Source organism: Nycticebus coucang, chromosome 8, assembly GCF_027406575.1.
Source record: "Nycticebus coucang isolate mNycCou1 chromosome 8, mNycCou1.pri, whole genome shotgun sequence".
NCBI lineage: Eukaryota > Metazoa > Chordata > Mammalia > Primates > Lorisidae > Nycticebus > Nycticebus coucang.
Window position 1 is genome coordinate 56,564,019 of NC_069787.1, and position 22,967 is coordinate 56,586,985.

Sequence of the window (22,967 nt, forward strand, 5' to 3'; positions counted from 1 at the left end):
CTTCAGCTGTATTTCTGCAAATTTCTTCTTCCCTCTGCTGATTGATTTGACCCTATTAATAATAAATATTTATATATGCCAGGCAATGTTCTAAATTCATTGCATGGATTAACCATTTAATCTTCACAATAATCCTGTAAGGTAGATATAACTATAAACTCAGCTTTGCAGAAGAAATAGTCAAAGCATAGAGGACTCAAGTAATTTGCCAAAATTCACACTACAAGGAAATGAAGGAGCTGGGATTCACACCAGGAAGTCTGATGCCAGTGTCACACTCTCAACCACTCCACCTTGTTGCTCCTCTAAATGCAAGGGTTACCGCCTAGAGGCCATTTGTCAGTCCTCCAGTTCAGTTTGTCCCCAGGAGCCTGGCCTCATTGAATGACTTGACTTCTTCCTGATTAGATTCTCATTCTAAGAACTTTCTTGTTGCAGGTGCAATGGGAGTGCATCAATCCCAAGTACAAAGCCAAGAAGAAGAATTATAAGAACTCAGGCATTGTGATTCTGAATCAGTGCAAGGTATGTACATAGCCTTCTCTTCCTGGAGTATGGAACTAGGGCTGACCGGGAGGAAGTATTTGGGCAGTGTTTTTCAATCTTTTTATCTCATGGCCCACTTGAACCTATAGTTAAACTTCCACAGCACACTTAAATTATGTTGCTCAAAAAAAAAAAAAAAGAGTTAAAAAAGAAAGAATATACTAATTTTTTGAACTTCTCTCAAAAATAATTTAATTAATGATCTTTAAAAATTTTCGTGGCACATCTAAGATCCTTTCCTAGCACACCAGTGTTCCATGACATACCAGTTGAAAATCACTGAATTTGGACGATGTAATCAAAGGAAAAGAGTATCAAATAGATGTTCACTGTATTAATGGACATAAAATAATAAATGTAAGAATGGGTGGTTTTGGAGCTGTGGCAGCCTCATGTCACCATCCTCTCCCCAGGGACAGTCCTGCCCCCAAAGACGGGAGCATTCTGGTCACAGATCAGAATTTTTCCTTCTCAGGGCAGCACCAGAGGGAGATTCCTCAATGTTGTTTTAGAACACCTAGTATGTGCCTTTCTCAGTGTCTAGGGCTTTATTTAATATGTAGCACCTGAGTCCTGCTCAAAGGTCTCCAAAAAACAAGACTGCAGGAGAATATTAAAGGGCCTAGAATTTCCTCCCAAAGGAGCTTTGCAGAGAATCACATGTGATAATAATTAAAAATCTTAAATCACATCTGAGAGTAATTCTGCCACTAGTTGAATACTTACTATGTGAGAGTGACTGCAAGAAACTCTACTTAATGCATTTCTACATTCAATGAGGTAATATAACTAACTCTGAGTCACACAGATAGTAAATTTAAGAGCAAATATTTTAACCTATGTCATTCTGACTCCACTATATAGGACTTAAACATCATTTATATATATTTAATAAATATATTTAAGATGTATGCCTAAATATACAGGCATACTTCAGATAGATTTGGGGTTCAGTTCCACCATAGTAAAGTGAATCACACAAACATTTTGGTTTTCCAATGCATGTAAAAGTTACATTTATACTTCACTGTAGTCTATTAAGTGTGCAATAGTATTATGTCTAAAAAAAGTATATACCTAAATTAAAAAATATTTTATTGTTAAAAAATGCTAACAATCACCTGAGCTTTCAGCAAGTCGTAATGCTTTTTGCTGATAGTCTTTCCTTGATGTTGATGGATGTTGGAGGTGGTTGCTAAAGGTTGGATGGCTAGAGCAATTTTTTTTTTTTTTTTGAGACAGCGCCTCGCTATGTTGCCCTCACAGTAGAGGGCTGTGGCATCACAGCTAACAGCAACCTCCAACTCTTTGGCTTAAGCAATTATCTTACCTCAGCCTCCCAAGTAGCTGGGACTACAGGTGCCCGCCACAACACCTGGCAATTTTTTGTTGCAGTTATCATTGTTGTTTTTTTAGCAGGCCTGAGCTGGGTTCAAACTCACCAACCTTGGTGTATGTGGCTGGCTCCATAACCTCTTTGCTAAGGGGACCAAGCCAAGCTAGAGCAATTTTTTAAAATAAGACAACAGTGAAGTTTGCTGCATTGATTGACTTCTCCTTTCAGGAAAGATTTCTCTGTACTATAAAATCCTATTTGATAGCATTTTACCCACAGTAGAACTTCTTTCAAAATTGAGTCAACCCTGTCAAACCCCGCTACTGCTTTGTCAACTAAGTTTATGAAATATTCTAAATTCTTTGTTGTCGTTTCAGCAATGTTTACAGCATTTTCACCAGGAGTAGGTTCTATCTTGAGAAACCACTTTCTTTGCTGATCCATGAGAACCAACTTCTCATCCATTCGAGTTTTCTCATGAGATTATAACAATTCAGTCACATCTTCGGACTCCACTGTCAACTCTAGTTCTCTCATTATTTCCACTACATCTGCCTTTTATGTCTCCACTAAAGTCTTGAACCCCTCAAAGTTATTTGTAAGGATTGAATTAACGTCTTCCAAACTCCTGTTAATGTTGATATTTTGACCTCCTCCCTGGATCATGAATGTTCCTAATAACATCTAGAATCATGAATTCTTTCCAGAAGGTTCTCGATTTACTTGCCCACACCTATCAGAGGAATTACTATCAATGGCAGTTATAACCTCACAAAATGTATTTCTTAAATGAGAAGACTTGAAAACTGAACTTTTTTCTTGGGCTGCAGAATGGATGTTGTGTTAGTAGGCATGAAAACAACATCAATCTCCTTATACATCTCCATCAGAGCGCATTGTCAATGAGCAGGCATATTTTGAAAGAGAACTTTTTTTCTGAGCAATAGGTCTCAAAAGTGAACTTAAAATATTCAGTAAATCATGCTGTAAACCAGCAGTTCTCAACCTGTGGGTCGTGACCCCTTTGTAACAATGAAAATACATACTGCATATCAGATATTTACATTACAATTCTTAACAGTAGCTAAATTACAGTTATGACGTAGCAACGAAAATAATTTTACGGTTGGGGGTCACCACAACACGAGGAACTGTATTAAAGGTCACGGCATTAGGAAGGTTGAGAACCACTGCTGTAAACAGATGTACTACAATCCATGCTTTGTTTCTCTTATAAAGCACATGCAGAATAAATTTAGCATGATTCTTAAGGGTCCAAGAATCTTTGGTACTGGTAGAAGACCATCGATTTCAACTTAGGTTTACCAGCTGCCTTAATCTCTAACAAGAGAGTCAGGGTGTCTTTTGATGTTTTAAGGCCAGACGTTGGCCTCTCTATTTGTGGAATTCCTAGATGGCATCTACTTGTAATAGAAGCCTTTTTTGCCTACCTTGAAAACTACCATTTAGACCAGCCACCTTCACCAATAGCCAGACCTTCTGAGTATACTTTTGCAGCTTCTTCATCATCACTTGCTGTTCACCTTGCACTTTTATGTTATAGAAATGACTTCTTTCCTTAAACAACCTGAATTAATCTCACGTATTCCAGCTTTTCTTCTGCAGCTTCCTCATCTCTCTCAGCCTTCATAGCATTGAAGAGAGTTAGGGTCTTGCTATGGATTAGGCTTTGGCTAAAAGGAATGTGATGGCTGGTTTAATCTTCAGACCAGACCACTAAAACTCTTTCCCTATCAGCAATAAGTTTGTTTTGCTTTTTTATCATTCCTGCGTTCACTGTTTTAATTTCCTCTAAGAACTTTTCCTTTGCATTCACTGATGGGCTAATTCATTGGCATAAGAAGCCCTGCTAGCTTTTTGCCTATTTTGGCTTTTGATATGCCTTCCTCCCTAAGCATAAACATTTCTAGCTTTCAGTTTAAAGTGAACACTTATAGCCTATTATAGAGTTATTAATTGGCCGAATTTTAATATTATTCTGTCTCAGGGAATACAGAGGACTAAGGAGGAGAGAGATGGGCACACACCTTATCAGGACATACTGCATTATAAGTCCAGAAGCCATCTGTATATTCCTTTATATATGTATATATACAGAAATGTTCTGCATAATATTATGGTCAACAACAGACCACATATATGATTATAATAGAGCTGAAAATTCCTATTGCCTAGTGACAGTGTAGCTGTTGTAACATCATAATGCAATTACTGTAAGTAAATTTAGTATATCCTAAGTGTATATCATAAAGTCTATAGTAGTGTACAGTAATTTCCTAGGCCTTCACATTCACTCAGCACTCAACTCACCCAGAGAAACTTCCACTCTTACAGGTTCCATTCATTGTAAGTACCCTATACAGGTGTAGTTATTTTTTATCTTTTATATTATATTTTTACTGTACCTTTTTCTTATTTAGATATGTTTAGGTACACAAATACTTGCCACTGTTTCAAAGTTGCCTATAGTATTCATTCAGTACAGTAACATGCTGTACTATTAACCATACAGTCTACCTGTAAGGTTACACCATCTAGGTTTGTGTAAGTATACTCCATGATGTTGCATAACAATGAAAATACCTAACAATGCATTTCTCAAAATATGTCCCCATTATTAAGCAACATATGATTATATACATATGTAGAGTGTATATGTATATATTTTATGTGTATATATGTTTATAGTAGAACCTTTATAAGTTGACCACCCAGGGAATTGTAACAAACCAGTCAACATACAGAGGCAGTCAGCGTAGGAACTAGGCCTACCATACTGATACGTACATGTGGTGCATATCTGGTCTATGAAAATTAGGTCAACTTAATGTGGTCATTGTAAGGAGGTGGTCAGCTATGGAGATTCTACTGTATGTGGTTCCTTCTCCCAGAATGGCTTCTCCCTACCTGCCAAAAGCTACAGGATCGCATCATTACTTAACAGGATAGTAAAGGAAAGGACTGATTAATATAGCTTGGATTACATGCACACTCCTTGAACCAATCACTGAGACTAGGGAATGGTGTATTATGACTGGCCATCTGGGGTCAATTTGTTAATCATATTTTAATTTTTTTTTTTTTTTTCAGTTTTTGGCCAGGGCCAGGTTTGAACCCACCACCTCTGGTATATGGAGCCAGTGCCCTACTCCTTTGAGCCACAGGCGCCACCCCATATTTTTAATTTTTTATATTTTATAATTCATTGATAATCTTGAGCCTTGTAGATCTGAGAAGGGATTGCCCTGCCAGGTTTAGCTAATTCTGAGAGCTAGCAGACACCTTGCCCTCTAGTGTGTCTTTAATATGCAAACCAATCTGGAATCTGTATCTCCAACCACCTCCCTTACTAAACTCTCTCATACCTAGCCAATATTCCTCCTGATATATCATCCCAGGGCCAGGTTTCTGATAACTAGGAACCACACCTATGATTTCAACAGGTTTCAAAGCCTATCAACATTATACATACTATCCAAACCTAGGCCTGCTTAGCTGATTACTCTATCTCACCCACTCCTTCCTGTGAAAACCATAATAAATGTCTTTTCCCTGCTTTCCCAGCATTCCTTCTGCTTCCTGACTGACCCTAGGGCTTCCCCATGTGCTCCACCCCACCCCTGAATAACATGCCTCTTATTCATTGGGGACTGAATGAATAACATGACTCTTATTCATTGGGGACTGTGAGTAATAAACTTTTCTTACCAAGACAGTTGTCTCCAAGTTAGGCACTTAGCATACCTATACAAATCAAATCCTGGATACATTCCAGACAGTCATGTGACTATCCCTGTCCCCCTTTCCCACCAAAAAAGTCATGAGAAAAGATTTATATTAACCAATTCAATGGTCATCTGTCTTCTAAAGGTGTTTGTGCATATATCTGTTCTGATCTTCCATGAGTTGGTCTTATGATTCAGTGCTCATAGCCTACTGTTCTGTCACTCAGCTCCAAGTTCTTATTTCCTTGATATACAGACCCAGAGTAGGCTGTCTTAACTATCAAGCAAAGCATTGCCATAAGAAAGCCGGGAGTAGGCACTAAGAGAGGGCCAAGTGAACATCAACCCTGGGAAAAGTCTGCCAGTAGCTCTCTGCCACCTGGAGGTGGTAGCTAGAGAGACATACACAAGGTTTGTGGGGGTCAGTCTCTGAGAAGCTTCCCTGAGGATTAGATGGAATCTGAGGAGTGAATCTTATAGTTACTGGCTATCTAGGTAGAAGGATCCTGACTGTAAGCTCCAAGACTGTAAGTACCTCCTTGTCTTTTTCTTTAATCACGATATTCCTAGCATCTAGAGCGTAGTGTCCAATAAATTCTTATGGAATGAATGACTATTGTCAAGAGCCAAACAGCAAAATCACAAAGAAGCAGAAATAAAGACAAGAAATCAGTAAAGAGCGTGAGAATACAGATGGTAGCAGTTGGCAGAAAGCAGTGACTATACTGACTTCCAGCATAGAAGTCCTCGAATCATTTGAGTCTCCACTCTACCATCAGTGAGAGTTGTTATCATATCCTCAGTTTACTCATCTATTACACACGGGTATGATAATAACAGTTGTACCACTTTCTCAGGCTCGTTCCAAGAATTAAATGATTTGAAGGATGTTAAGTACTTGTATACAGTAAGTGCTCAACAAATACTAGTCACAGAGTAGGGGGTCTAACTAACTAGAAATTGTCAGTAAATTCCCTTCTCAGGTAATTGAAATCGTGAAGCGTCCAATCTAGATTACTTGTGTATGAAGAATGTTACCAAGACTGGGACTGAGACACAGGGAAGCAAGACCAAATTCAAATGTAAGACAATATTGATTTCAAAACAGCAGTGACCTTTGAAAATACAGCTTAAGTCTCACCCCAAAGGCAGAAGCTGATTAAAATCATGCACAAACCAAAGGGAGCAAGGAATGGATATTGGCAGCCCACACAGGCCCATTTGTATTGACATTATTTTCTTACTCTCTGTCAGGACAAAATCAATTGACCCATCTTTTTTCCACAGATGTCTTTTTGCTCTTTCCTCTGGTTTAGCAGCCTATTCCCAAAGTTTAGCCCTCCATTATACCAGGAAGCAGACCATGCTGTTATTAACCAGGATTTTCTCCTCCTCCTATGTAGATCCACAAGATGCACTCTTTCTTGGACTACATCATGGGTGGCTGCCAAATCCAGTTTACAGTAAGTTGTCTCCATGTTTGCTTTTATTCAGGGAGTAAGGCATAGGGTATGGTGCTGGGTTTGGTGCAAGAGAAGACAAAAATTTATTACAATCTTGGATTGGCTTTACTCAAGTCCTTATTGCTGAAATATTGTATGGTATCATGTTTTTAAAATGAGTTTATATTCCTGTTTTCTCCAGTGAGTATGATTTTTAGCAACATACCAGGAAGTGTATGCCACTCAATCTCAAGTGGTTTGTGAAACCCTCTTAATGCTTCCCATTTTTCAGTAACTACATGAGGCATGAGGCAGTATGTAGATTGCCAGATTCCATCACCTGGTGAGAGGGATAGAATGCCTCAGTTGTGTTCATGGGACCAGTCACACCCAGTGGTCAGTACCAAGGGTAAACCATCCGAACAGTTCATTGGGCAATGAAAAGGTGAATTCCAAAAAACTAAAGAACTAGCTTGATATCCAGGTTGAGAAGTAGAGTGTGTAGACTCAGTGATAGTTGGCAGATCACCTCCTACATATAATCTGTATTCCTGTGGGACTTAGATGCTCCTGGTGTGTATTTGAGTGGGTCAGATGGATCTTTTGAAAGTGCCCAGGAAGGTCAAGGTTGTGAGTCCACCTGACCTGAAACAACTTGCTTTCACTGGCTTAATATGCAAATTCCTCCTAGTTTAGGATAGATGTGACCTACAAAAAGAAAATGTCCAGATGGCAAAAGATAGATATACTAAAATACATGGGAAAATAACATGGATATAAACAAGAGAGATACAATGTACAGCATTTGTTTTTCATCTTACAGAAGTGTGCTTATGAAGCTTAGCCCTGTTTAGCACCCTAGACTGGCTCAGCCATGTGAAAAAAAGATAGAAAAATGATTTCATTTTTTAGTCCAGCTATGGGCCCAAGAGGAGCTCAAAGGACGCAAAGGGGAATTCCCAGGGGGGTGAGATAAGAAGTCATTTGCTAGACCAGCTTATCCTCTTCTCTAATCTCAGAAAGCTCTAGCTCTGCCCTGCCTAAATTCAGGGCATTATCCATTTACCCCTGAATACATACAGGGCCTGTTATAGAGTTTAGTCACTTCTTTAAAGCCTAAGATTACCTGATTGTACCACCACCCAGTCCTCCCTTCTACAAGCACACTCTTTCATTCAGAAGGCAACAAACAGGTTCACTGTGGGCACACACACCTAAGTCACTGTTGCTCTGGGCATACTCAAACAGAAAGAGAAGCAATGTCATAAAGGAGAGCTACTAGAAATAGTTTCCCAAGACCTTAGGTAAAAATGTGATTTCAGAAAACTATTTATAGGTTTTTCAAGGAAAAGCCCTATTGATTTCAGTCTGTTTTAGATTTTGTAGATCCCATGCTCTTGCACAACCCTTTATTCAACCTTCGAGGGTTTGCTTTTGCCCTTGATGTTATGCTGCAAAGAATCACCCCCAGTGAACACAGGTTAAGCCTAAGGAGTTCCTATTACCACATCCTGATCTCCCTGTGACCCACCTGGCATAGGAAGATCACCTCCCCACTTTGTTTTCCCCTCCTTTCTCATTTTGCTGCCCTTCCCCAACAAGAAGGTGCCACCTCAGTGTTGGCCACCAGCAATACCCTTCTCATCCCCTTCAATGATAGACCTGTGGGGGCCATGAGTGAGGCAGGCAGTCTGTAGCAAGGAATGAGAAGAGAAGAAGAATGACACAGATGCCGAGGAGAAGGGGGCAGGTGGTCAATAGCTCCCATCACAGGCCGTTCCTCCTACAGGGTTGCAGACTGGGGACTCAGAGGAGAATCTCTAGGCATTCTACTCTGAGTACTCTATTAAGGAAAATATACCCATCACTTCGATGTAATTTTCTTCCCAAATTAAGTCAGCTTCCTCATTACAAATTTTGATTGCTCAAGCAGCATAATCTAAAGTAAATTATAAACTGTAATGCAAACTGTTAATAAAAATTAACATGTCTTATTTACTATCTGCCCTGTAATTTTATTGAAACCATCTGGCAACATGAGAAGGAAGCAGCAGAGAGATGAAAAGTGAGGAGAACAGGGCTTCCTGGCATGGAGATGGGCACAGGAGAGAGGGGAAAGGGTGTGTTGTTACAGTAATTACCTCTGAGCCTTTCAGAGGCAAAAACCCTCACTGGTAAATAATGTGATCCATCATTCCTGAGCCAGCTCAGGATCTTTAACCAACACAGACTTTCTCTTTCTGGAGAAATACCTTCAGGTACCAGAGGTGACATAAAGTTCTGGGTGTTCTCCATTTCCTTCTCCAGGTCCACTCCTCATCCTTCTCCACCTCTCCCCTCTGTGCCCCAGGAGGCCAACCTCTTTGGAGGGAGCTACCCAGAGTCTCTTGGTCTTGGCTTTTGGTTGGGTTTGATCAGTAGGAGGCACTAGTCAGAGATCAAAGAATAGGAGGAGAGAGAACTTGGAGTATTTATTTCTTCAGCATCCTGCCTGGCAGGCAGAGGTTTGGCAGTGACCTTGTTCCTCTACAGAAGGTTGCAGTTCCCTTCTGCTGCCCTGCCCTACAGATACTCCTTACTGAGTTCTAGTAACCTTTCCACCTTTATGATCTGTTTCCCTTAACCTTTTCCATGTTTGTGGGGTTCTCTTCTATTAATCTCACCTCAATCACCTCTTTTGAGTGGACGTCTTAAAAATTTCAGATTAATATATGGGTACAAATAATTAAATTACATTATTTGTATTTGTTAAGTAAATTCCAAGTTGTAGTTGAGTCCTTCACCCAGGAGATACAGCATATACCCCTAGATTGAACCTGTTAGGTGAGTTAGCTCACCACTCTCTCTCTTCTGCTCCTCCCTCACTACTTGAATGGATTTTTTGATTCCTGTGGAGACTCTGACCAATACACATTATAAACAGGGGCAAGGAGAAAGCGTTTGCATCTCATATGGATGCTGGTGCTTCTGGTTCAACCTTAACAGCCTTAAAGATGGGCCATCTTTCCTGTCAGGTGCCAGGTACCTCAAAATACTATTGTTGAATTGTCATAAACCCTAATCCTCCAAAGAGAGGTCAGTTTTAGAAAAAAAAAAAAAAAAGAAGAAGAAGAACAAATTGGTTGAATAAATGTGATACTAGGTTTTTGCTTTAAAAAGCACTTCTTCTCCATGAATTTAACTATTTATGTACCCATATATTTTAATGATAAATACCAAAACCTTGGCTGAGTTAATATGAAGAAACAGGATGTATTTAGGAGAGTGTCACAGAAGCAGTCTAGGGGCAGAACTTGGAGGTCTTTTAATGTTGAGGTAATTTGACAGATAATGAAATGTTCAAAAAGATAACAGGGCACTGAAGAAACAGGCACGTGCTTTAGAAAAGTCCATGTGAGGCTGTTTGGTAAAAGGCGTCAGGGAAGGTGAAGGGAGAATGAAAGATGCTGCAAGAAGAGAAGAGGGCCCACTGCCGCCGTCCTGGAGAGAGGCAGGAGTGAGGCTGCATGAGAGCGGCGGCAGCAGGAACAGGCCCTGTGGGAAGAGGGGCAATGAGCCTGCGCCTCAGTACCATGAAAAGACCAAAGCAGAGCAGGGTGATGAGTCCAGGATGACCAGGCTTCTGTGCCAGACTGACAAGAGCATGGTAGTCCTGTTCACGGAAAGACACAAGTTAAGAGGAGCTGCAGGCAAGATGACAAAGTTGGTTTGGCACATGTTGGAAGCACTTCCAGCTAACCCAGTGGACATGATACTTATAAATATAGACCTAGGTTTCAAGATAGAGGCATGAGCTACATGTACGTGGGTCTAGATGGGATGGCCCAAGAGAGTAACACAGAAGGAAAAGGGATGCGATGCCGGGAAACTACAGAAGAGCTCCATCTAGCCGCAGAGGACAGAGGCTAACAGTAAGAGAAGAGATGCCCCAGGACAAGAAGGTCCAGGTAACCCAGATGCCCAAGAGAAAAAGGCTAAGGTTAAAATCAAGAGCAGCAATCTCAATTGCCAAGGACAAGTCAGAGGGGGAAGAACAGTAAGCAATGACTGGGCTGTGTGACAAGTAAGCGTATGTCATACTCAAAAGAGTAATTTCAACAGAATGAGATAGCGAAACCCAGGAGTCAGGATGTAACAAAAGGTACGTGCACAGCAGATAGAACTATTCAAGAAGGAAAGCAAGAGGTGGGTGGCAATTTAAGATTAGAATAGGTGTTAGGCTAGAATCTGATCAAGCAGAGGCAAAGGGCCCAGTGGAGAGAAAGGGGTAAGTGATGTTAAAAAGAGCACTAGTCAATGCTCCTGATCCTTTTTTTGGTCAGCTGGACCATTTGAGAATCTGATACATGATCTATATCCTCTTGCTAAAAATGCACAAACCCAATTTTGCATATAATTTTGGGAGGTCAAGGGCACCCCTGAGGACAATCTGGGGCATCACATGGATCCTTGAGTCATAAGAGCTCTAGGGCAACTGTCTTGCAGTGTTGGTGAAGTGGGCAGAGGTGACACAGAGACCACAGGGAGAAAGGGTTTGGCACAGTGGCTAAAAATAAGACACAGAAATTGCAAAGTTATAGACAGCCTAGAAGAGACAGATGCCATAAGGTATTTGGAAAGAAAAAAAAAGGTAGAAGAATTAAAGGTTTCCTTTGAAAGTTATTACTTTTTCATATGCACAAACATATTCATTATAAAATGGATTTTTTATAGAGACAAGCTGTAAGCAGCCTGAATGTCCAATAATAAAATAATATCTATGTAGATTATAATATATCCTTTATGTGGACCATGTAAAGCTATTTTAAGTTGTAATTATAAGGATCAAATAATAATATGAGGCCATGTTTATGACGTAATATTAATTTTTTAAAAAGAATGGAAAGCAAATTATTCTATGATTGCAACTATGTACAAAATTTTGTCATATCAAAAGAACAATTGCAATTATATATATATATATATGTAGGTACAAAATTTTTAACAAAGTTCTAAAGATTGTCCATTGCTATCTAGCTGTATGAAAATATGGAAAATCTCAGAAAATCTTTTCTAACCCTAACACATTTAGGATCTCCTATGTCCACACTGTGGCCCAGAGTAAGTTCTTGAATCTTTAGTTTATAGCTCAGATTAAATCCTCTTGGACTCTGGGAGAGACTTCTGAGAAACACAGTTAGGCCTACTCACTGAACCTCTGGGTGAACCAGGATACAAAGGGATAAAGAGGCAAATGCTTTGCTATTTCCAAAAAAATGAACCAAGTGGGCTTAGTCTCTATTTTCTTATCTCACTGCCCCCTTACAGTTTTGTGGAAATAGAAAAGAATAAGAATTTAACTGAGCACTTAAGAACGGCCCACACTAAACAGTGTCTCCACCTAGAGGGCTCATTGTAGAGGTCAAAATTATATACAAATATTTAAAAAAGAAAAAAGGCTCCTCAAGAATTTGATCACAGGGAGAGGAGAGAGGGAAGGAGTGAAGGGGACTGGTGTGTTCCCACCTAATGGGCACAATGTAAGGATATTTGGCACACCTTCTGGGTGCGGGACACAACCACAACAGGGACATTATCTAACAAACACAAACATTGTGACCTAATTGTTTGTACCCTCATATCAATCTAAAATTTAAAAAAAAAAAAAAGAATTTAATTACAAAGGTGATAAGAGAGAGTCAGCAACTAACCAGAGGTTGCTTTACAGCCATCTATGCTGCTTGTCAGATGAAGGGAAGCGGGTCTGCAGCGTGGGGTTGCTTCACGGAAGAGCTAAAACTGCCCCAAGAAAGATGCTCATCATTCGCTTCCAGCCTTTTCCCAGCAAGCAGCTCCACGCACCAGGGACTCGGTGGCCTGGAGGGAGCATTTGCTTTCTTACCCTACAAGGCTTTGGAAAGCTGCTCTACAGCTCTACTTAATAATGAGAGCAGCCTCCTGGGCAGAAGGAAAAAGCAGCGGCTAGTTCTTGTGCTGCCCACTGAGAAGATTGGAGCACACGCCAGAACCACGGGTCTTCATAAATGCTCCGCATCAGAAAATGAAAACTCCGTGGTTCTGAAGCTCACCGGCATGCAGAAAGCGGGCGTCGGGAGCCACCTCCACAAACTGGCATTTTTCAGTCATTTTCTTGCTTTTATTTTTCAAATTAATCCCATCTTTCACTGCCTCCCTGTTGCTTTTTAAAATAAACCTAACCTTTCGCTCTATTCTCTTTCCACTAATGCTAACTTTAAAGAGCACGGAGAATTCTTGGTAGTGGGCCATTTCCTGCAGATAGATATTTTACCTCTAGCTTCATGAGGGAGACTTTAAACACCATCACTTGCCAGGAAAAAGCATCTTTTAGCTGCCATGTACCTAAGATTGCCCATTGCTATCTAGTTACATGACAGAATATTTTGTTTACCAGCCGTGAAAACTATAGAAAAACCTATGTGGTGAGAATCATTGATTTATTTCCTTTCTCATTATGCAATTTTTAAGTTTGTACCCTTCCCTTGGTCTGCATCAGAATTTCCTGAGCAAGAGTAGCCTCCCTCGTTGTCACATGCATAGGGGCCATGGGAAAAGGCAGTAAAAGTTCCACCAGGCATGTGTGTGTGTCTCTATAGCATGAGCCAGAACAGGCAGCCCTATGCTAACCTGCTAACATTGGCCTTGGCATTTTTCATTATCCTCAAGATGTATTATCTACCTCTATCCACAGAGAAATCTGGCCACTCCTCTTCCTTAATTGACATCCAGCTTCACATTCAAACACACAAAAAATTTTTTTGAAACAAAGTCTCACTCTGTTCCCCTGGCTAGAGTGCTGTGAGGTCAGCCTAGCTCACAGCAACTTCAAACTCCTGGGTTCAAGCCATCCTCCTGCCTCAGCCTCCCGAGTAGCTAGGATACAGGCACCCACCACAATGCCTGGCCAATTTTTCTTTTTTTTTTTTTTAATAGAGATGGGGTCTCCCTCTGATCTCAAACTCCTGAGCTTGAGAGATCCTCCCACTTCAGCCTCCCATAGTGCTAGGATTACTGGCATGCACCACGGAGACCAGCCACCAACTCCACATTCAATCAGTCACCAGATCCTATTCTTTTCCTACCCTTAACATTTTCAATCGCCGATCCCCTTCTCACCATCTTCTCTGCCTACCCCCGCCAGTTTGCTAAGCAAAAGAAAATTATTCCAAGCCTGAGGATTAAGAATTGATAGAAATGAAATGTTTAGTGGCATCAGGACCAAAGTGAAGCAAGAGGAACCTGGGGTACAAAATTTTAAAAAGCACTCATCCTGAGAATGATACTAGGGTAGCATCGGGTGACAGTGAGTGCCTCCTCGGGCTTTATATACGAAGCACCCCTTTTGCCTCACCCTAGTTCCAGCCCTACGATATGTTTTGTTTTGTTTTGTTTTGTTTTTCTGAAGGGTGAAAACCTACCTACTGGCAACTGTGGAGACCACTTGGGTGATGGGCACACTTACAGCCAAGACTCAAGCATTACAAAAGTGACCCATGTAAAGAAAAACATTTCTACCCCCTTAATATTTTACTCCTTAAGAGGTACAAACAAAGCACATTACTTCTGTCCTTCCAGAAGTAAGGTCCCACCTGAATAAATCCAAGGAAGCATTCTAGTTGTTTGGTTAAATGAAATTTGCCAACTACTACACAAACATTTCCCATCTAACAATCCCCACGATCGTGGGAGAAAATGGAGCCTTTCTGTCATGGTGAGCCAACAAAGGCATTTTCTCTGTACTGCAGAAGGAAAGGGAAGACGGGACACAGACATTTCTTTCCTCCCGTCTGACTTCTCATTTTGACCTTCTTCACCCTAAGCTTAAGTATTTTTAAGGGCTTTTTTCTGGCTTAACTTCTATTTAGATGGTGGTGATGTTGGGAATGAGAAAAAAAAAATCTTCCTTCTCATTTTAACACTCTCAGGCTTAAGCATTTGTTGTTGCTGCTGCTATTTGTTGTTAAGAAGTATACAGTAAGTCAACTTTTATTTGGATTAGGGGTCAGAAAAAAATTAAGAAGTTGAAGGATAATGACTATGTGGTAGCAAAACAATTTTCTCTTCTCCACTTCCCACTCATGATGCCGTACCATTCAGGCGTCTTCTTTGTTATAGACAGGGGTTCTTACATGACTGGGAACCAAAAATATGAATGTCTGACACAGAGTTTCTCCTTGCAGAAAATTTGTTATCACCACTTCAACACATCTCTCTACATCTGGCCCCTCATGGAAATACGGCAAAGGCTTTGTTCTAAAGATTACATTTAACACAGAATTCAGTTGAAAGAGACTTTTACCTGTGCCTCAGAGAAGGAATTGTTCTGCCAGGGATCACAGAAGTCTTTTCTTGGTGAAATGTGAAATTGGAGGGCAGATATTCTATCCTTACTCTTGCTTTCTAATGAAGTGGATCAACAGCACCCAGGCTTTCTGCCTGATATGTCCATCCCTAGTTCTCTTTGGACAGATAGAAGAGAGGGCATGGGGGAGGAGAGGCTGAAGACTGCAGAAATGGCCTCAAACAAATTAATTTCCTCTTATGCTTTTTGTTTATTGGTGGTATATATAATTTTTTGTTTTCATCTGAAGCCACATTTTTGTCATGGTGGGTCGTAATTCCTAGGAGATGCATTCACCTTAAATCTACCTGTTCTATTTTTTTTTTTTCTTTCAGGTAGCTATAGATTTCACTGCCTCAAATGGAGACCCCAGGAACAGCTGTTCCTTGCACTACATCCACCCTTACCAACCCAATGAGTACCTGAAGGCTCTGGTAGCTGTAGGAGAGATTTGCCAAGACTATGACAGGTAAGAGACTGTGAGTTCAGGTGGTCCTTGACTGATCCTTGGCAGAAGAGTGAGAATTAAGTACAGCAACCCCTCATACAAAATGAAAGAACAGATTAAAAACTTGTTCCACTATTTCATCCTCTCTACATCTAGAAACACTGAGTTTGCCCCATGTTTACTTTGGTCATCAAACAAAATCCTTATTCATCTTTCTTCTCTTAATTGGCTTTCAAGACCAATGGATAGCAATTTTGGTTTCTATCCTGTGAAATCTTTATATGTACCTTGTGCTACTTAAAATTTGTTCAGGGATGAGCAGCATTCCAGACCTACTGAATTTTAATCTGTATTTTAACAAGATTCCCAGATGATTTGTGAGTACTTTGGAGTTTTACATGCATTAGGCATTATTGCATCTAATAGCTTAAATACACATATAATGGGTATTGCTTTATGTAAGAGGAATATTATGCAAGAGGTTAATAATGTGTGCATTATCACACAACCAGAGACAGGACTTGAACTCAGATCTATCTCACTCTACAGATAAGTTTGTAATCACTATACTTCATTGATCTCAAAAGCTAATGGTAACTTTAGCACATATTGTATGCCACATCTGTGTGGCCATGCCAATATGCGTGCATTTGCCTAAGTATATATAGAAAAATAATTTTGAGACTACATCAGTATTCAATTTATTTTTACATAATGGTAAATATTGACCTTTCTCACCAAGATAATTCCCTATAGGAAGTGTCTTATAAGTTACATTCAATTGTATTTGTTCTGCCTTTCCAGTATTTCTAGACAGAAGTGAAGGAATTCAGGAGTTGATTTAAGAGGCATTTTTGACACCTCTCATATTCTACATAACATTAATATGTACAAAGCTCAGTTGACTCCCTTGTGTGATTGTAAAATAAGGTTAGTAAGTAATGAGCAACAAGGAATTAACTTTTTAAATCAGGAAAATTAAGAAAGCAACTCTATCTTTCAGGTTCCTGATAAATTTTATGGAATAGTACAATTTCTGTTCTTTCTGGTTTCATCATTAGTGATAACCATATTAAAACCCTGTTGCCTCACATACCCTAGGAAATGACACATCCTTAGTGACCAGAAAGTACAGAGAAACTAATAGAACAGGTCATTGGGAAGGTCCAGTTGGTCTCCTGCCTGCTGGTGTCTCTGGATTCAGCTTGGTCATCACCAGTGACTGAAATGGAGCATGACAGCAGTTGAGGAATGAATGAACAGGTCTAGTAAAATCAAAGAGCTATAAACACTCCTTGCTGGCAATTCCTCACTTGTACATCTAGGGCAGAAGGCAATAGTTAATTTAAATTACCTTGTTGTTGGTGGTGCCTGTGGCTCAAGGAGTAGGGTGCCAGCCCCATATACCAGAGGTGGTGGGTTCAATCCCGGCCCTGGCCAAAAAAAAAACCCTACAAATAAATAAATAAATAAATGCCTTGTCGAAGTAACACTTCTCATGCTCAATCTTAAAATGCTTATTATAAAGATAATTTGAGTTTAAGCTCTAATTTCTTTGCTTGCTAATATAGGAAGAATCCCTAAAGAGGTTTATGTCACATGGAGATTTCTGCTAGAGAGAAAGAAGACTGACAAACGGCATCTCCGCTATGTTGGAAACTTCTCTAAACCTCCCCAGGAAACAAAAACAGTTAACTCTCTGCCTTCTTTATATCACATACATAGATACACCCACCCTCCCACACACATTAAAAACTAAAAATAATGCGTGCACATGCTAGGAAATAAGGAGGGGAAGGAATTTCTTCAAGACTTGCAACTTTTAAATCTTGAAAAGCTTATAAATGAGATAAAGTAAGTAAAAAGCACTTAGCACATATCATATAGTAAATGCTTGATTAAAAGATTGAATCTGCCAGGGAGAAGGCAGTTCAATAATAATTTCCAAAGATAAGTCTGGTAAGTTGTCCAGAAATTAAGAAGTGAAGACTCAGAGCCCTCGTTGTGGTCTTGGCACAGATTTATTGGATGACCTGGAAAAAACTGCAGAATAAGTCCCTCCCCCATTGCCTCACTGGCAAAGTGCAGGTACTATAGTCAAAGTGATACGTACAGCTTTTAAAGCTTTTATCCCTTTAGCAAGTGAATCAGACCAAGTCTGGGGAGCATTTTGCATTTTCTCAAAGATGCAGATTCAATACAAAAATAAGATATGACACCTTAGGAATTGCGTGAAGAATCATCATAAATGATTCTTTTTAAAATCTCAACAGGGTGAGAGCAAAGTTATTATCCACAACTGGCCAAGAAAATCAAGTTTCTGCACCTCAGTGGAGCTATTTATTTATTTATTTTTTAATAAAGAAAGCAGCTCATCATTAAAATGGGCAAAGACCTAAGGAAGAAAAGGAGGATTGAAACATCCCAGCACTATTTAAAAGACTCCTTAGAAGAATGTGTAATGCAAGCTGCTTGCTTGAAAACTGACAAGGTTCCACCATTTCTCTTTTGTGTGGGTGGATAGACAATAGACAGGCAGAGTCAGGAAATATCAAGTCAGGGCTCCGGAATTAATTTATTCTCACATCAAAGTCAGTGAGGTTGGTGCTCAAAAAGAAACACTTGAATAAAAACTGACAGAAGGCATCCCTCCCCCTCCTGCAGCGACACAGGGGTTTTTAATCCCCATGAGCCTTAGAAATTCTCCCAGCCTCTGACAGCCAAGGGCTTTCTTTCTGCCTTGTACAGTCATTGCTATGGGGTCATTACAAGGTGATCCATGAAGTAGAACAGCTTGAGCATAAAGCTCTTTTCAGGGTTGAAGGGAAGCTTCCCCCAGATAGCTGGTCCTTAAGCCCAGAAAGCAATCCTGCGAGTTTGTTCTATCCCTCTGCCTCTGAAAGAGATGCTGCTGTCTCTTCTCTCTGCCTTGATTCCCCAAGCTCAACATTCCTGCACACACACACACACACACACACACACGAGCACGCACACACAAGCATGCATAGCCACACACACACACATGAATCCCAGCCCACACAGCTCATACATTCCCTGTTGATTGCAGCATTTCTCCAGCTCCTATAAACATCCTGGCCTCCTTAGACTGCTCAAAGCCCAGGTGGCATCTGTTGTTAGGTTCCAGGCAGTATGTGGGTCTCTGATGACCTGAAACGTTTTCTAATAAAATAGCCTATCTGATATCAAGATAGTATAGAAACTAAATACATACATGTCTTGAAAGTGTAGTTTTATAGAAGTGGCCACCACACAATGAGGCAGAGATATTCTAAACCGAGGCAGAAGTCTTCATGGTGTGGCGGGTGTGGTGCTAGGGGACAAGATTAGAGCTGCAACCAAAATTGAAAGGTATTTTCAAGTGTAGAGCACTGGGCTGGTCGTGAAAAGTAGGCTTATATCATAAAGCTGCCTTTTCCACTCTACCAACATCTGTGGTTCTCAACCTAGGCTGCACATTGAAACCGCTTGGAAAGGCTTACAATGTACTGATGCCTGGGCCTTAGTCCAGAGACTGTGATTTGATTGAATTGTGTGTATCCTGGCTGGGAATCAGGACTTTTTTATTCAAATAGGTATCCAGGGTAGAGATCCAGAGTTAAATCAGTAGAGATGGGTCAGACCGATTGGCTAAGGATGCACGTAGCATCTATTTGAATGCCAAGTACCTCAAGTGGAGCTGTAAAGATAGAAAAATGAATAAAACCCAATTTTCCCTCCAGTGGCTCACGGCTTCATAGTAGAGAACAGCATGTAAATAAATTACAGCCCAGGGTCACCAGGGCAGCCTTGCCTATGTAAATGTGGGAACTGTCTGAAGGAAGGAAGGGCTAACTCTGTCCTTTGTGGAAAGAGGGGTGCTTAAGAAGGGAGTCCTGGGGATGATGACTTCTGGGCTGATCAGTACTCTAATACTGTCCTTTATCATTATTAAAATATAGATGGACTTATTCTCGTTATTCTGAATCATTATTCCACACCTTCTTACAGAAGACAGAGTCAGGGATGATGGAAACTCATGGGATCCTGCTGACCAGTAGACCTAACTTCAAACCCCAGTTCCACTACCTCTATACCTAGGAGATTCGCATTTTCTAGGTCCCTGGGATTCCTTAATTACAAATTGAAGGTGTATCAAACTTCCCTTGCTGGGAAGTGGTAAGCATTAGATATAAAGTAGCCAGCTAGAACATGTTCTGCCTGTCATAAATGTTTCATGAATGACAGAGGCTATTATCTTTAATACCCTAAATTTATTTTTTAAAAATAAACTGAATATGAAAGGTGACAGGACTAGAGTCCCAGATCCAAAGTTCATTTTGAACCAATGGCCTTTAAAAGTTTTTGTTCATGTATCCCTAAAAAGAATTTTATAAAATGTATGACTCCACTTTATGGGGGCAAGACATGATTGCAAGAGGGACTTTGCCTAACAATTGCAATCAGTGTAACCTGGCTTAATGTACCCTAAATGAATCCCCAACAATAAAAAAAAAAAGTATGACTCATATATTTTTTCATTGAAATCTGACTTTTTCATCATAAGTTTAAATAGTGACAAAATATGAAAATTCTAGCATTTTGTATATATGGACATTTAAAATAAAATTCTTAATATAACTCCCATGACTATCTCCAGTAGAATCAAAATGCCATGACTATTTGATATCCATCCATTTTTAAAAAATGAACAAGCTCTTTATTTTGAGATGAGAATTTTAATTGTTTCTTCTTTTTTATCAATTCATATTTCCATTCTCTTTCCCTACAGAATTTTATCCAAATGTATCTTAAAAATCTGATTTGTAATTCTTTTGTTGATCACTGTATCATATATTTCTATAATAAAAATATAAATTCAAATGTTTTTAATTTCCAAAATTTTCTCTGATGAAAGTTTTCAAAGTATTATAAAAATATCTGGGTTGAATTTTTTTAATAATTATTATTAGTGCATTGATCAAAAGAACATAAATATAAATAAGAACATAAATCATAAGTACCAAATTATTACCTATAAGAAATAACAACCTACTAGAAATCACAGCTTACTGAAACATATAGTTTTTTTTTCCACTTAGCTTTCATATCTGTGGATGACTGCTACCTATTTATATTATTAAAATGGAATAGTCTAGAATGAATTTTAACCCTTATGGGTTTTTTGCTTTAATCAATGTAAATACTAAGAAAACTTGTTCTTATACATAAGCACATGGAAATGGAGAATTTGACTAACAATTCTTCCAATTCTGAGTTAGATGCCAAAAAAAAATCACAAAATGGTCAATCATCAAAAGAAAATTTTAATAATCTACCAGTTGACATCAGCACTTGCTAAAATTTATTTAAAGCAAAAATTTCAAAAGGATTATTTTTTTCCTAGTGAATCATTCACCTTTAGAATTGTACCATTATTTGATACTACAGAGATTTTGCTTCTGGAACAATGCACTATGGTGCTTAGGATTCAGAATGGGTAAAGGAGAAGAGTAATTCAGGAAAGGTGTGAATGGAGAACAGGGCTCTCCATCACTGAGTTCCCAGATCAGTTTCAGCAAAGAATACACCAGGATGTAGAGGGACTGAATATTGATTTCCCTTAAAAAAAAAAAAAAGGCATGTTCTTCTATCCCCAGGGGTCTTTCTATGTATGTCATTTTTAAGACCACTGCTTTAGAAAACAGTCTTTATTAAATATTTAGGTCCTCTGAAAAGCCATATTGCTCTGAGTTAGTCTCCATTTCCTCATAGATAAGGTAATTTGTGTTTACTTTTACTAACCTCTTGATTTATCATAAATCTTCCATTTGGAGGCCATTTGACCACAGCCACTCCCTAAATTCATAACAGCTTACTATTAACCATTTAAGAATGTGGGTTTTTTTATTATATTTTATATTACTTAATTTAATAGTGAGAAATATTGCCTTTGTTGATGCAAACATATAACTCTGAATTTTCCAGGTTATCAGTCTTCACCAATTATTTTCCTAATAACAACTAAATGGGCCTTTGCTTGGTGCAGAGTCCATCCGATCTTGAGTTCTTTGTAGTGTTGACATACCAATGCTTCCTCTCAGGTTCAACATACCTTCTCTCACTTCTTGCCTAATAAGACTCCTCTCCACCTAATTTTATTTTTAAACAGAAAGAATGGATTTTTAAAATCTATTCTTTTTAGGCTTGAAATTTTTTCTTTAGTATGTTTATTAGTTAGAGGCTTTGTGGTGGCTGATTTCAGAGAATTTATCCCTCTTTACTCATTAATTATTCCCCCTTATAGGTGAGGTCCCTACCTTTCTTACTCTTGAAATTCAATTGTATAACAGTGCATCATGCTCAACTAACTTCGAATCCCCCAAGATGGCTTAGAAGTTATCAAAGAAATATCACTAAGACTGCAACACTGGTTTAGTGACGAGAAATGCATAGAATATTAGCTCTCACCCCTCCTAAATCCATCAAATAAGACAATAAAGGGGTTCTCTCTTTTGATTGTTGAGCCATCTTTGAGTTAGAAGAAATAGGACATTTCCTCCATCCTAAAAAGCTATATGCCAGACTTAACTAGAAAGAACTTCTGAAATCCCCTTCACAGATCCTTTCTCACATCCATCTGCCCTTCTCTTGGTTAAGGAAGAATTTCTGAAGCAAAGTATTTCAGTATTTCCAAGGACTAGAAGTATATTTTCTTGTATCTGGAGCTAATCCTCTATAAAGCTGTTGTGAGTCCCTATTTATCCACAATAAATAGGATAAATCCACAATACTTTCTCGAATACATGCAGCTGCAACGCACCACAAAGCCAGGAGTGACACAACAGTGAGAAAGGGGGAGCTGGTGATTTTCAGGAGAATTTAGACTTTCATTTCAAAGAATTTTGTCTTCTTTGTATCTCCCAGCCCCTAACCTTAAACTTAATTAAGTTGGCTATGTTTTGGTGCAGTTTTCTCAAAGCCATTGTTGGCTACTATTGGCTTCTAAATCAGGGAGGTAGTGATGGGTGGAAATCTAAATTTGCTGCCTTTGCTTCTCACTTAGCCTAGGGCTGGGAAGATCCCCTTGCAC

General features: G+C 39.4%; 1 protein-coding gene across 2 annotated transcripts in view; it reads left to right on the forward strand.

The window, feature by feature from the left end:
• The window catches only part of CPNE4 (copine 4), a 521,673-nt gene that overhangs the window by 480,269 nt on the left and 18,437 nt on the right, over positions 1 to 22,967 (forward strand). For both annotated transcript variants that reach the window (XM_053600167.1, XM_053600168.1), the window contains 3 exons: positions 439 to 525; positions 7,032 to 7,091; positions 15,765 to 15,898. In XM_053600167.1, coding sequence (XP_053456142.1) covers positions 439 to 525; positions 7,032 to 7,091; positions 15,765 to 15,898 — 281 coding nt within the window. The remainder of the gene's footprint in view (positions 1 to 438; positions 526 to 7,031; positions 7,092 to 15,764; positions 15,899 to 22,967) is intronic.